General features: G+C 40.9%; 3 protein-coding genes across 3 annotated transcripts; all 3 read right to left on the bottom strand.

Annotated features, from left to right (window-relative positions):
* Positions 1–206: 206 nt before the first annotated feature.
* Positions 207–359, bottom strand: K441DRAFT_575185 (uncharacterized protein; the record flags this gene model as incomplete). The annotated part of the gene is made up of 1 exon (XM_067644146.1): positions 207–359. A coding segment is annotated over one exon (153 nt), but the record flags the coding sequence as incomplete, so codon positions are not given.
* Positions 360–2621: 2262 nt separating this feature from the next.
* On the bottom strand, positions 2622–2774 carry K441DRAFT_574873 (uncharacterized protein; the record flags this gene model as incomplete). The annotated part of the gene is made up of 1 exon (XM_067644124.1): positions 2622–2774. One exon carries the CDS (start codon positions 2772–2774, stop codon positions 2622–2624), a length of 153 nt encoding a protein of 50 aa, XP_067500997.1.
* A 171-nt stretch (positions 2775–2945) lies between these two features.
* On the bottom strand, positions 2946–3098 carry K441DRAFT_574862 (uncharacterized protein; the record flags this gene model as incomplete). Its single annotated transcript, XM_067644123.1, has 1 exon — positions 2946–3098. A coding segment is annotated over one exon (153 nt), but the record flags the coding sequence as incomplete, so codon positions are not given.
* Between the last annotated feature and the right edge of the window lie 11102 nt (positions 3099–14200).

Genomic DNA, 14200 nt, shown 5'->3' with positions numbered 1-14200 from the left:
AGAGGGATTGTAGGTTAAGTTAAGCTTAAGTTAGCTATTAGTTCTGCCTACTAATATATAAGATTCCGTTCTAATACAAGTCAAGAAGGATAATCAACCCTTAAGACTTTCTCTTTTACTACCACTACATACTCTAGCAGCGACACCGCCTTCTTAACCCGTCTATCTGCTCTATATACTCCCGTAAGTTTATACTATAACGCCAGTCAAAAGAGGTGGTCTTCCGCCAACACCTTCTCGCCTACTACGACTATATACTCTAGCAGCGACACCGCCTTATTAATCTGCCTATTTCCATTATAGGCAATACTTAGTAGATACTCTGCTGACAGTCTGTTTCTATACCTCCTATTAAAAGTCTTCTACTATATCCCTATAATACGCTCTATTAGCTCTATAGCCGCCTTTAACTTCCTATTAAGATAATAGCTCTATGCCTAAAGGTAATATAGCGGTACTAAAAAGCCTTCTAGCCGAGTTAGATTTAACCCAACTTCCTAAAATACCGCTTTAAGAAGGCCATTAAGCCGTATATTATCTCGCATCTAAACTAGCATCTAGCTATAGCTCTACACTAGCGCTATTATATCTCTTTACCTACCGCATAATATATTACTGTTAGTCTTCTTATCTACCTATAATTAGACATATACCTAAACAGTATACTCTACTTATACGCGCCCTAGTGATCTACACATAGTAAGTGTAATAACACTGCCCACCACTAGCTAACTAGCTTCCCTAGCCTCCTTACTTTAGCGGTCTCTTACCTATATATGCACTAGTAGATATATAGATAGTCTACTCACGCCGTCTTACTCCGTCCTTATAATTAGCAATAGTAAAAATAGTAGATAGATTGCTTTATTAAGATGGTATATATCCTATATATTATCTTTCGCGCTAACAAATATAGGTAACTATAATACGTGCCATTTGTTAAGAACGTCAAGCCCGGTCTTATTACCTGTTATATCTATAACGCTATAGAGTTATAAGACATCCTATGCCGATATATCGCCAAGTCTAAGTTTAATAATAGCTACGCTAGTGCTTGCCTACCGCGAGCCTCTCTATACACTCTTAAATATGCTCTTAGGAAGAAAGGTATAGTTTAGTATAGATAAAACCCTAAGCAAGTCTAGTGTGTATACTAACAGGACCGCTGCGGAAGCTTTAAATATCGCATACATATACTAGTACTGCGATTATGCTTACCCCAGACTGAACTCTAGAAGCCTCTTTCGCTACTGTTTAAACGCCTTAGGATAATCTTCTAGCTTGCAATAACCCCTTACTATATATGTACCGGCCTAGATAAGTACTAACGTATACAACCGCAGTAGACATACTATATCTCCTATAACTTCTGCCTATACCTACCATTGCTCTTATAGGATACGCGCTACTTTAAGAAGAAGTTCGCTATAGTTGGCTAGGCTAAGATCTAAGAGTGCCTCCTATTTAACTATACTAAATTACCTACATTCTGCGCATCGCGAGGTTATAAGTATAGTTCCCTATATACTAAAGGGGAGATACGCGTTATAGTTAAAGGTTAGGTCGTTAGCGTTATCTAAGATAAGTAGGCAGCGCTTTTTGGTATTAGCCAGCTGTCTATATACCTCTTTAATACTATTAACCCTCTACCCAAGCATTTCTGTAATAATAGTAAAGTTAGACTTTACTATATCTAGGCTGCTAATATTAACCTAGAACACCGCCCAGAACCTAGTAAAATTATTAGCTTTACTAGTAATAAAAAGGGAGCACTTACTCTTATCGCATTTTATTTACAATCTTTAGGCAAACCTTACTCTTCCCTAACCCCCTAAGCCCGGTAATAGCGAAGACTCTATTTTACTAGGAGTTCCCTTATATAGCATCCTTAATACGGGTAAGAAGCTCTATACGCCTAGTAAAGAGGATATTAGGCCGGCGGAGGACTTTCTAATAGACGTTTTATATGCCATTATCCTAATCTAGAGAAGGAGACTCTATTTACGAAGTTTAAAGTATTATAGCCGCTATATAGCGTTAGTCCTTAGAGGGAATTTATAGCTTATACTAGCGCGTAGGAGTAGAATAAGGGGCTAGCCCTGCTTATAGCGGGGTGTTAGCTTAATAGGTATTAGGCACAATCCTAGTGAGAGCCTAATAGCGGGTATACCCGTAATAGGGATTGTGATATAGATATAGTCTATAGCAATTTCGCGACCCAGTATAAAAGATACGGAGGAATGCAGAGGATGCGCCTAAGGGAGGCTTGGCCTATAGTGCGCAGCCTTATTGCCGACCTCTAGCTGCGGCTAACTATAGCCGCATTACCGCGCTAGGCCTCCTACTAGTAGGTAGGCAGCTATATAATAAGAGCGCGGTTGCTACTCTAGGCGCTTGTTTAGTGCGCTGCGTTATAATATAAGTTTATTTCGTATTGATTAAATCTACCTTCCTAGCTAACTGAAGTTCCAGGTATTCATTCCCCCGCCTATCTATAGGTCTTACAATATATTCTTTACCAAAACCGACCCATAATTTCGAAAGCCCGGCGATGCGGTTATTAGCCTCTTATCAGCCTCTACTAGTCTTATACTATTAACGTCTACCTATAAGCTTTCTATCTAACTATCTAGCGTTGCCCGAACTAGTATAAAACCATTATCTGCATCGCCCGCGAATTTCGTCATATTCCTATAATCAGCATTAATACTACAACTCTTATAGCCCCGTAAAATAGCTAATTCGCTCTTAACAATCTTGCCTACTATAGGCATCTATAGCTCTTTATAGAAACATATTATCTATATATTAATATCTAATTGGAGCAGTATTTGCTAGAATTCCTTTCCAATTCTTCGCAGATCTATAGCCCCCCGGTTAAAAGTTGCGACAATCTCTCTATTTATTGCTCTAAAATTGCTAGAGAATGTCGTTAAGAAGGATCCCTAGCTTACTAGGCTTGATCTATAATAGGGTATACCCATAAATATAATTCCTCCTGTGTTGTTAATTATGCTATATACCTCTCTTAACGCATCGCTCCGTAAAAGCGCCTGCTTATAGACTAACCTACTAAGGCTATGCGCAACAAACAGAATTAGATTACAAGATCCCCGTTTACGTATGCGACTAAGTTAAAACTCTAGTAACTTGCTATAATTGTAGAGTCCATTGCTGCTTACCGTATCCCATATATGGATAACGTTTATATTATATCCGAACGTTATAATTTATATAGTAGGCAATGCTTGCGGTAAAAGGTCTTAAGGCCAATATATCCTATTAGAGTGCGTCTATATAGTTTTATAGTTTCCTGTCAAGCTATATATAAACACAATACTTATTATAGGTTAGTCTCTTATATACTTACGGTAGGAGCTACATTTATAAGTAACGTACTTAACGGAAGAATTGGGGGGGTTTATAAGGACCTTTATTTTAAGAGGGCCGTAGGTAAAATGCCTAGAAGTGTAAGTAACATTTAAAGCTTTATAGTCGGCTGCTTACCTATTAGGCTGGAGTGAGTTTAATAAAACCCCAGTCTTATCGACATTAGTGCTTACCGTAGAATTCCTAAAGAACTTTTTAAGGAACATTGTAAAAGAGCTTAGTTAAGGAAGTAGGTAGGCGTAGTAGTTACAATTCTATAATATAGCGCACTAGATAAGCGCCTAGAGCAGCAACCGCGCTCTTATTATATAGCTGCCTGCCCACTAATAGGAGGCCTAGCGCGGTAATACGGCTATAGTTAGCCGCAGCTAGAGGTTGGTAATAAGGCTGCGCACTATAGGCTAAGCCTCCCTTAGGCGCATCCTCTGCATTCCTCTATATCTTTTATACTAGGTCGCAAAATTGCTATAGACTATATCTATATTATAATCCCCATTACGGGTATGCCCGCTATTAGGCTCCTACTAGGATCGTACCTAATACCTATTAGGCTAATACCCCGCTATAAGCGGGGCCAGCCCCTTATTCTACTCCTATACGCTAGTATAAGCTATAAATTCCCTCTAAGGACTAACGCTATATAGCGGCTATAATACTTTAAACTTTATAAATAGAGAGTCTCCTCCTCTAGATTAGGATAATGGCATATAGAACATCTATTAGAAAGTCCTCCGCTAGCCTAATACTTTCTTTACCGGGCGTATAGAGCTTCTTACCCGTATTAAGGATGCTATATAAGGGGACTCCTAATAAGACGGAGTCTTTACTATTACTAGGCTTAGGGGGTTAGAGAAGAGTAAGGTTTACTTAAAGATTGCAAATAAGATATAATAAGAGTAAGCGCTCCCTTTTTATTACTAGTAAAGCTAACAGTTTTACTAGGTTCTAGGCGGTGTTTTAGGTTAATATTAGTAGCCTAAATATAGTAAAGTCTAACTTTACTATTATTACAGAAATGCTTAGGTAGAGGGTTAATAGCGTTAAAGAGGTATATAGACAGCTGGCTAATACTAAAAAGCGCTACCTGCTTATCTTAGACAACGCTAATAACTTAACCTTTAACTATAACGCGTATCTCCCCTCTAGTATATAGGGAACTATACTTATAACCTCGCGATGCGCAAAATATAGGTAATTTAGCATAGTTAAATAGGAGGTACTTCTAGATCTTAGCCTAGCTAACTATAGTAAACTTCTTCTTAAAGCAGCGCGTATCCTATAAGAGTAATAGTAGGCGTAGGTAGAAGTTATAGGAGATATAGTATATCTGCTGTGGTTATATATATTAGCACTTATCTAGGCCGGTATATATATAGTAAGGGGTTATTATAAGCTAGAAGATTATCCTAAGGCGTTTAAATAGTAGTAAAAGAGGCTTCTAGAGTTTAGTTTGGGGCAAGTATAATTATAATACTAGTACGTGTATATAATATTTAAAGCTTCCGCAGTGGTCCTATTAGTATACACACTAGACTTACTTAGGGTTTTATCTATACTAAACTACACCTTCCTTCCTAAGAGTATATTTAAGAGTATATAAAGAGGCTTATAGCAGGCGAGCGCTAGCGTAGCTATTATTAAACTTAGACTTAGCGACATATCGGTATAAGATGTCTTGTAACTCTATAGTGTTATAGATATAATAGGCAATAAGACTAGGCTTAACGTTTTTAACGAATAGCATATATTATAGTTATCTGCATTTATTGGCGCGAAAGATAATATATAGGATACGTACTATCTCAACAAAGTAATCTATCTACTATCTTTACTATTGCTAATTATAAGGACGGAGCAAGATAGCGCAAGTAGACTATCTATATATCCGCTAATATACGTATAGGTAAGAAACTGCTAAAGTAAGGAGGCTAGGGAAGCTAGTTAGCTAACGGCGGGCAGTATTATTACGCTCGCTACGCGTAGATTACTAAAGCGCGTATAAGTAGAGCATACTGTCTAAGTATATGTCCAATTATAGGTAGATAAGAAGACTAACAGTAATATATTATACAGTAGGTAAAAAGACGTAATGGCGCTAGTATGGAGCTGTAGCTAAATGCTAGTTTAGATATAAAATGACGCACGGCTTAATAGCCTTCTTAAAGCAGTATTTTAGAAAGTTAGGTTAAATCTAACTTAGCTAGAAAGCTCTTTAGTGCCGCTATATTACCTTTAGGTATAGAGCTATTATCTTAACGAGAAGTTAAAGGCGGCTATAGAGCTAATAAAGCATATTGTGGGGATATAGTAGAAGACTTTTAATAGGAGGTATAGAAACAGACTGTTAGTAGAGCATCTACTAGGTATTGCCTATAATAGAAATAGGTAGATTAATAAGGCGGTGTCGCTACTGGAGTACGTAGTTGTAGTAGGTAAAAAGGTGCTGGCGGAAGACCACTTTAATTAACTAGCGTTATAGTATAAACTTGTAGGAGTATATAGAGCGGACGGATGGGTTAAGAAGGCGGTGTTGCTGCTAAAGCACGTAGTCGTAGTGCGCGAGAAGGTGCTAGCGGAAGACTACCCTAATTAACTGGCGTTATAGTACGCACTTGTGGTAGTATATAGAGCAAACAGACAGGTTAAGAAGGCGGTATCGCTGCTAAAGCACGTAGTCGTAATAGGCGAGAAGGTACTAGCGGAAGACTACCCCTTTTAACTGGCGTCGTAGCACGAACTTATGGGAGCATATTAAGTAGACAGGTAGGTTAAAAAGGCGGTATCTCTATAGGAGTACATAGTTATAGTAGGCGAGAAAGTACTAGCGGAAAACTACCCTAATTAACTGGCGTTATAGTATAAACTCGCGGGAGTATATAGAGCAGATGGATAGGTTAAGAAGGCGGTATTACTACTAGAGTACGTAGTCGCAGTGGGCGAGAAGGTGCTAGCGGAAGACCACCCCTTTTAATTGGTGTTGTAGTACGAACTTATAGGAGTATATAGAGCAGACGGACAGGTTAAGAAGGCGGTATCGCTGCTAGAGTACGTAGTTGTAGTAAGCAAGAAGGTGTTGGCGGAAGACTACCCCTTTTAACTGGCGTTATAGTATAAACTCGTAGGAGTATATAGAGCAGACGGATGGGTTAAAAAGGTGGTGTTGCTACTAGAGCACGTAGTCATAGTGGGCGAGAAGGTGCTAGCGGAAGACCACTTCTTTTAACTAGCGTCGTAGTATAAACTCGCGGGAGTATATAAAGTAGACGAACAGGTTAAGAAAGCAGTGTTACTACTAGAGCATATAGTTACAGTAAAAGAGAAGGTGCTGGCGGAAGACTACCCTAATTAACTAGCGTTATAGTACGAACTTATAGAAGTATATTAAGCAGACGAATAGGTTAAGAAGGTAGTATTACTACTAGAGCACGTAGTTATAATAGGCGAGAAGGTGCTAGCAGAAAACCACCCTAATTAACTAGCGTTATAGTACGCACTTATAGTAGTATATAGAGCAGATGGACAGGTTAAAAAGGCGGTATTACTACTAGAGTACATAGTCGTAGTGCGTAAGAAGGTGCTAGCGGAAGACTACCCTAATTAACTAGCGTCGCAGTATGGACTTATAGGAGTATATTAAGCAGACGGATAGGTTAAAAAGGTAGTGTCGCTACTAGAGCACATAGTCGCAGTAGGCAAGAAGGTGCTAGTGGAAGACTACCCCTTTTAACTAGCGTTATAATATAAACTTATAGGAGTATATAGAGTAGACGGATAGGTTAAGAAGGTGGTGTTACTACTAAAGTATATAGTTATAGTAGGCAAGAAGGTGCTGGTAAAAGACTACCCTAATTAACTAGCGTTATAGTACGGATTTGCAAGAGTATATTAAGTAGACGGATAGGTTAAGAAGGTAGTGTCGCTACTAGAGCATATAGTTATAGTAAAAGAAAAGGTGCTAGCGGAAGACCACCCTAATTAACTGGCGTTATAGTATATACTCGCGGTAGTATATAGAGCAGACGGACAGATTAAGAAGGCGGTATCGCTGCTAAAGCACGTAGTTATAGTAGGTAAGAAGGTGCTGGCAGAAGACCACCCCTCTTAACTAGCGTCGTAGTACGAACTTGCGGTAGCATATGGAGCAGACGGATAGGTTAAGAAGGCGGTGTCGCTGCTAGAGCACGTAGTCGTAGTGGGCGAGAAGGTGCTAGCAGAAGACTACCTTTCTTGACTGGCGTTGTAGTACAAACTCGCGGGAGTATATTAAGCAGACGGATAGGTTAAGAAGGCGGTGTTACTACTAGAGTACATAGTCGTAGTAGGCGAGAAGGTGCTGGCGGAAGACTACCCTAATTAACTGGCGTTATAGTATATACTCGCGGTAGCATATAAAGCAGACGGATAGGTTAAAAAGGCGGTGTTACTACTAGAGTATATAATAGTAGTGAAAAAGAAAGTCTTAAGGGTTAATTATTCTTCTTAACTTATATTAGAACGGAATCTTATATATTAGTAGGCAGAACTAATAGCTAACTTAAACTTAACTTAACCTATAATCCCTCTTTCTTTTAGACTCTTCTAAGGTATATTTAGACCTTTATCCACTACTTTTTAATAGGTTTTATAGTTATAGTTTAGTGTTATAGTTAGGGTAAGATGCGTAAGTATACTTATAAGTTAAAGCAGCGGTTAGAACAATAGTACATTATATTACCACCGCTAGTAAGGAGAATGGCTGACCTATACCAGCCCTACCCTTATAAGGTGGCGAGGTGTTAGGTAATAGATATATAGTTCTTATAGTTGGCTTCTAAACTAGAGCAAGCATATTAATAGCAGGAAGTATTTAGTTAGCGCTCTGTAACGGCTTATATTCTAAATAGTATATGGCTATAATAGAATATATATATATACATATATACATATATAAGGTGGCGAATTCCGTAGGTATCTTTATAGAGTTTAAGTTAGTGGTTAGAGGTTAAATTATAAGGCTATAAGGCTAAGGCTGGCGCGCTTACCAAGACTTTACACAGCCATAGGCGTGGCAGCTACTGTAAGTAAATTATGCTGTAATAATTAGTCCCAGCTGGTGCGGAACTTTCCCGTATATTCCGCATGTTATTACCTAGCCTATGGCTGCGCATGGACCTTTTTAATCGCGCTAGTACGCATTCTAGTGGCGATGGCCATTATAGCTAATGCAGAGTGTTCTATAACGCGTACTATCCTTTTGTACCCGCCTGCGACTCTTGAACGCGTGCGACGAAATACAAGCGGCTTGCAGCATGCAGCATTTAATAGACCGCATTAACACCCCTTTATACGCCTAACCGCAGACACACAGCTATATTTTTAGGCCATTACCTTAACCATCTTACCTCTACCACTGCTCTCCAACTCTATTAGCGACTAATAGCACTGTTGATTGTGTCTATAGTAGTATACGTCTGCTCGCAGACCGGGAACGTTAACGAGCCTTACCCTCTACGTTGGGGCCGGTATTCGTATTATTACCGGCGTTACTTCCCTAAACCCCTCGCGCTGCGCCCTTCTGCCCGCCTATACTCGCTCCTTATTTACCTCTTAACGCCTTTAACCCGTCCTCTTAATACAACTCCATTTCTATCCGCTATCTGCGCTTCACTATAAAGTTAGGTGCTTCCTCTTAATACATAGCTTCGCTAATTAGTGGCTTATAAAAAGAAGACACTAAGCATAACCTTTCCTTTTAAAGATTATTATTCTTATCTTAGTACCCCCTACTACGCCTTGCCTTTAACTACTCCTTTTATACCGACCTTACACCTCCTCTCCAACCGACCTTATTTCCTCTTCTTTAAGTTAATTGTACTAGGCGCTATATTATCTTTCCGAGTAATTACTAGTTAATTCTATTAGGGACATTGTAGAGGAAGATGTAGGAGTCTATTATATAATGGCCACTTAGTTTAGATGTTAAGGATCTAGTTGGCGCAGGTATTATGGCGATTGTCGCGCGTCTTAATGCCGTCGTTAAGTTCTTCGGGCCGTCGGAATCGCACTTCTTAGAACGGGAGAAGCTTATCTATTAGCGTCTTGGTCGCGACCACAGCGGCATTATTTAATATTTTGGCGTCTTAGAAAATACTATTATCTTGTAGTTTATGAGCCAGATATCTATTAGGCAATATATTATAAGATAGAAATAGGTTCTACTTTCTCTTAGGCTTTGTTAGGTTAAATAACTTTTTAATACTGTGCGGTTTATCTATTTAAGAAGCGTGTTCTATGGCGATATATTGTGTAATAATATTTTCCTTAATGATAATCTTGATGTGTAGCTGGGTGATTTCGCCGGATCGGCCATTGATGACTATCTACTACTTGTTTGTTATAAGACTAGTTATAAACTTCCTAGCGAAGATATCTTAACGAAGACCGAGCTTTTTGCCCTTAGCTCTACTACTTATAAGATAATAACTGGCTTAAAGCTATATAAGGATCTACCCGACCATAAAATATCTACTGCTTTCTCTAAGGGTCGCTATCCTGATCTAGAATCTGTCTTTGTCTTTAGGAACACGATTATAGAATATTGGATGTAGCGCTATGCAACTACAGAAGAAGCCCTTTAAGATGTGAAATTAGAGGGTACGTTTAATTCTTTAGCTAAGCTGCAAAAGCTAACTATTTAAATAGTCGCTACTATTAAAGAGCCACGCATATACTGTTTCCACACTCTTTTTAGCCGCTAATTAATTTTGTTTCCTTTCTTTCTAACCATTGTTTCTCTGATTCCATTTATAGGCTAGATAAAGCGCTAGAGATTACTTTAATAATATATATCAGTAATATCCGTAGCCAATATCTTCCCCTAACTTACCTGGACGGTTGGAGGCGGATATTCTGGGCAGTCGCTAGGTTGTTTAGAGGACCTAGTTATAATTATATTCCCGCTTAGGTCTTTAGCTAGAGAAGCATTAGGGCAATAATACCCGTTTTCTTTAGCCTTTTTGCACTTATTCTATTTTTAAACGTCTTAAATATAACGAGGCAGAGCTCTGCAATTTTTGTAGTAAAACGATTGATTAATATAATAGCACATCTTAATTATAAAGATTAATGGATTTGAGGCTAATTAATGAATTGTTGTTAAGATAATTGCTTAACGTTAAGACTCTAAGTTAAGCTGTGTTGCTGCCTCTAGATATGCTAAGGTAGTAATATATACTTTATTCTAGAGTCGGATTTTTATATATCCTAAGTGTCTATAATAGAGGAAAGGCTCTATATAGCCATAGATCTGTTAGCCACTATAAGTAAATTATACCGCGATGATTACGTGGGACGTGTGGGGCTGTTTAGCACTAGCCGAGGTACCGATTAGCGTGGCGACCTTGCATGAATTTAGGCGCCACAGCGGACACAAGGCTGGTAATGACTTACCGCGCTATTATAAGGCTCTTAGGTTCGGATAACACCTCTCTATAAGTATTGTGAGTGGTAAGAGCTTATAAGTAGTGCTACAGTGAAGGAACACTGTTATGCGCGAAAAGAAGGTTCTTTATAACTTAAGCGTGAAGGTAACAATACAAACGTAATTTTTAGGTGGGAGGTCTTGGATGTTTATAAATAGCTATAGTATATAATTTATAACTATAGAACTATAGTAACTATTAACGTGTGCGAAGAAACCGGGTTGCTTAAAGTTAAAGTAACGTCCGTCCTTGCGTCGCGGAAAACCCACCGTACCGGAAAATATAAGGGGTACTTTGACTTTAAGTAACTATAACTCTGCGCACACATTATGCTTTACTATAGTTATATATAGCTACTCTGTAATATTCGAGACCCTTTATATCTATAAATTACGCTCGCATTGTCGCCTTCGCGCCTTATTTGCAGAGAGCCTCCTTTTAGAGCGTAATAATGTCCCTTTACTATAGCACCACTATTAAGCTCTTACTACTTATAAAACTTATAACAGGGTCTTATCCGAGCCTGAGAACTTCGTTACGATGTTAGGAAGTCATTATTAGCCTTGTGTCTACTATGGTACGCAAATTTATGTAAGGTCGCCACGCGGGTTACTACCTCTAATTAAAGCGATTACTAATTCCGGCTAGTGTAAAACGACCCCGCACATTCCACGTGATATCTAGGAAGTAATTTACTTACGTCAATCAAGCAAGTCCAAGCCTGTGGCTGTACGGAGTCTTGGCAAGTGGGCCCGCAGCCTTGCGATCTAACTTAACCTTAGCCATGCGTCTGGTCAACCAACTCAACTCTCTGAAAACGGCTACAGAATTCGCCACCTCACAAGGGTGTAGCCAGAGCGGGTCGGCCACCCTCCCTGCTAGCGGTGGCGGTGTGCCACCTGAACTAAAGTTGAACTGCCACCTGGTAACTATACTGTTAGAAGTGTGCAATCACAGCTTTTTATGGTCACGTGAAGGTGTCATAAGTACCTTTCAGGTGATCTACCTCGCGTAGATCCCTGCGATCTGCACCATTTTTAGGCCTCTTTGGCCGATGCATACTATCTACAAAGGCAAAGGGATCCTAAATGGAAACCCACCTAAAGGTGTGGTTACTTCGCATTTCCACTTGGGGAAAGGGGGTGTTTAAATTTTCTAGAAGACTCCCCAAAGAGAGGCAGAAGTGGTCTCTATTCGCCACGCGCTCCGTTTCGGCCGTTTCTTCTCAGTCTTTTGACTCTGCGTCCCAGAGCCGGACTGTCTTATCATGACGCCGATGCCGACGCCACCGACTTGACATCCGGCAAGAAGGCTACGGCGCTGACAGAGTCGGTATGGCCCTTAAGCGTCTGCAGCGCCGCTCGGTACAGGATCTCTAGAAGTTCCAGATACTCCTTCTCCTTTGCAGCTACGATAATACTGGCAGCGGCATTGAAGACATAACCCATGGTCTAATCCTGCTCTTTCGAATAGGCTGTCGTCAACGCAGACATAAACTCCACCTTTTGCTCTTTCACAAACTCAAGAAAAATCCCTGCGATTGCTGGCGAGGGCCGACTGTAGCACTTTGATAATGATATCTGACAGCTTCTGTGTCACTCCCTCAGTCTCAAAGCTATATCCTGCGTGAAAAATCCTCATGTCGACCCCGGCGAACTCTCCGAGTCTGACAAGCTCTTCTGCTCTGCCCTCCAGAACCCCATTAATAAGTTGCTCTTTGTGGTACATGATTACCGCATTCCACATTGTTACACATATTCTGGCCATCACATCAAACAGGCCGTCGAGGCCCTCGGTTATTATCTGCCCGAAAACCTCAATGGTGGCTTGGGTGAATTGCTCGATCTTTGCATCATCGCCCTTTCTGAGACCAACTTCAAAGTCTTGGATAACCGTTCCGAGCAACTGACTCAAGCAGTCATCCCTTGTGTCCTCACCCAACCTGTCGACATCTCTCATGGCGAAAGTCCAGAGCCGTGCAAGGCTATGGACTAAGGGCTTGTAATGTGCGCCCTGACCAACTGCCGTGGCCAATAATTGAACCCCGACTCTAGCCAGGCGTTTCGCTGCTTCCATTTTGTTCTCGGCAAGGCAAGCCTGTAATTCCTTGGCACGAGCGTCAATGAGAACCCTGAGCATCTCATCGCCGAGATCGTCCTGTACCTTGTACAGGGCTTCCGTCCAGGTCTTCGATATCAGCTCGACCGCCGCCACATTCTCCCTCTCCATCGCGTAAGCCAGGATGGACACTGCCATCTGCGTAAGGCGATCCAGGGTTTTAAAGGCAGGGTTGGTGCTATAGAAAGGAAAAGCGTCCGTTCGTAATCTAGCTACCCTGGAAACTTTTCGTCTGGTCTTAACTTTCTTGCTGGCTTGAGACCTCCTCACCTTGTTGAAGATGCGGATAAAGATATCCAGCAGGGCCTGGGTCAGACTCCTGAGAACATTGATGGACGAATGCGTATCCATGACAGACTCGCCGGCTTGTGAATCATCTCGGGGAGTCGTGAGGGAGATTACATCTTTGAAAACCTGCTCGCCAACAGAAACCAGCATCTCAAGGAAACCGTCCTGGTGCATCTTGATCGCATGCTCAATACCGCACGTGTAAGACGAAAAGAAGATCTCCATTCGTTTCTCTTCATTGGCTTTCAATGCATTCCTAAACATCCACAGAGGAGGTTCGAAGATTCTAAAAAGACCTTTTGGGCGACGGACTGTGTCTCGTCCACTGGCATAGTTATTTCTACTATCAGCTTCGGAGGCATGATCTGACGGCTCAGGTGCTGTACTTGCCCCGCATTTGGCGAGGAGATCCATGATGTCCGTATGTCTTCCTCGCCCTGCCTCCTGGAATGCGGTTCCATTGGGCCCCTTGATGTCAACATTCGCTCCCTTATTGATCAGCATCTCAGCCAAGTCCAGATGGCCGTATTGAGCAGCAACATGTAGAGCCGTTGTAAATCTGCCCCCTTGAGCGTTGACGTCCACATTAAACTGAAAGAGGATCCGGAAGATCTCCTTGAAATCAGTCGAGTCCATACCCTGAAAACATCCAGCTGATGCGGCTTGCAAAGGGTTTCCGTAGTCTCTGCTCATCTTTTTGACGTCAAACCTATTTTCGAGAAGCATTTGCACGATTTCGTGTTGACCATAAAAGGCTGCCTCATGAAGAGGCGTGCCGATATGTGGTCCAACTACATCTAATGATCCAGCTGATTTACTCTCCAGGATTATAGAAACGCACTCCTTAGATCCCTGTGAGGCTGCCGCATGTAACGCCGTTCCAAAATCGCTCATGATTGTAGCGTCTGCTCGCGCTTTAATAAGCTTCCTGACAATGTCTGCAT

The sequence above is a fragment of the Cenococcum geophilum genome (genome assembly GCF_001692895.1).
Source record: "Cenococcum geophilum 1.58 unplaced genomic scaffold K441scaffold_39, whole genome shotgun sequence".
Classification (NCBI taxonomy): domain Eukaryota; kingdom Fungi; phylum Ascomycota; class Dothideomycetes; order Gloniales; family Gloniaceae; genus Cenococcum; species Cenococcum geophilum.
Note: the sequence above shows the minus strand (reverse complement) of the source record. Positions and strands in the feature narration are given on the sequence as shown.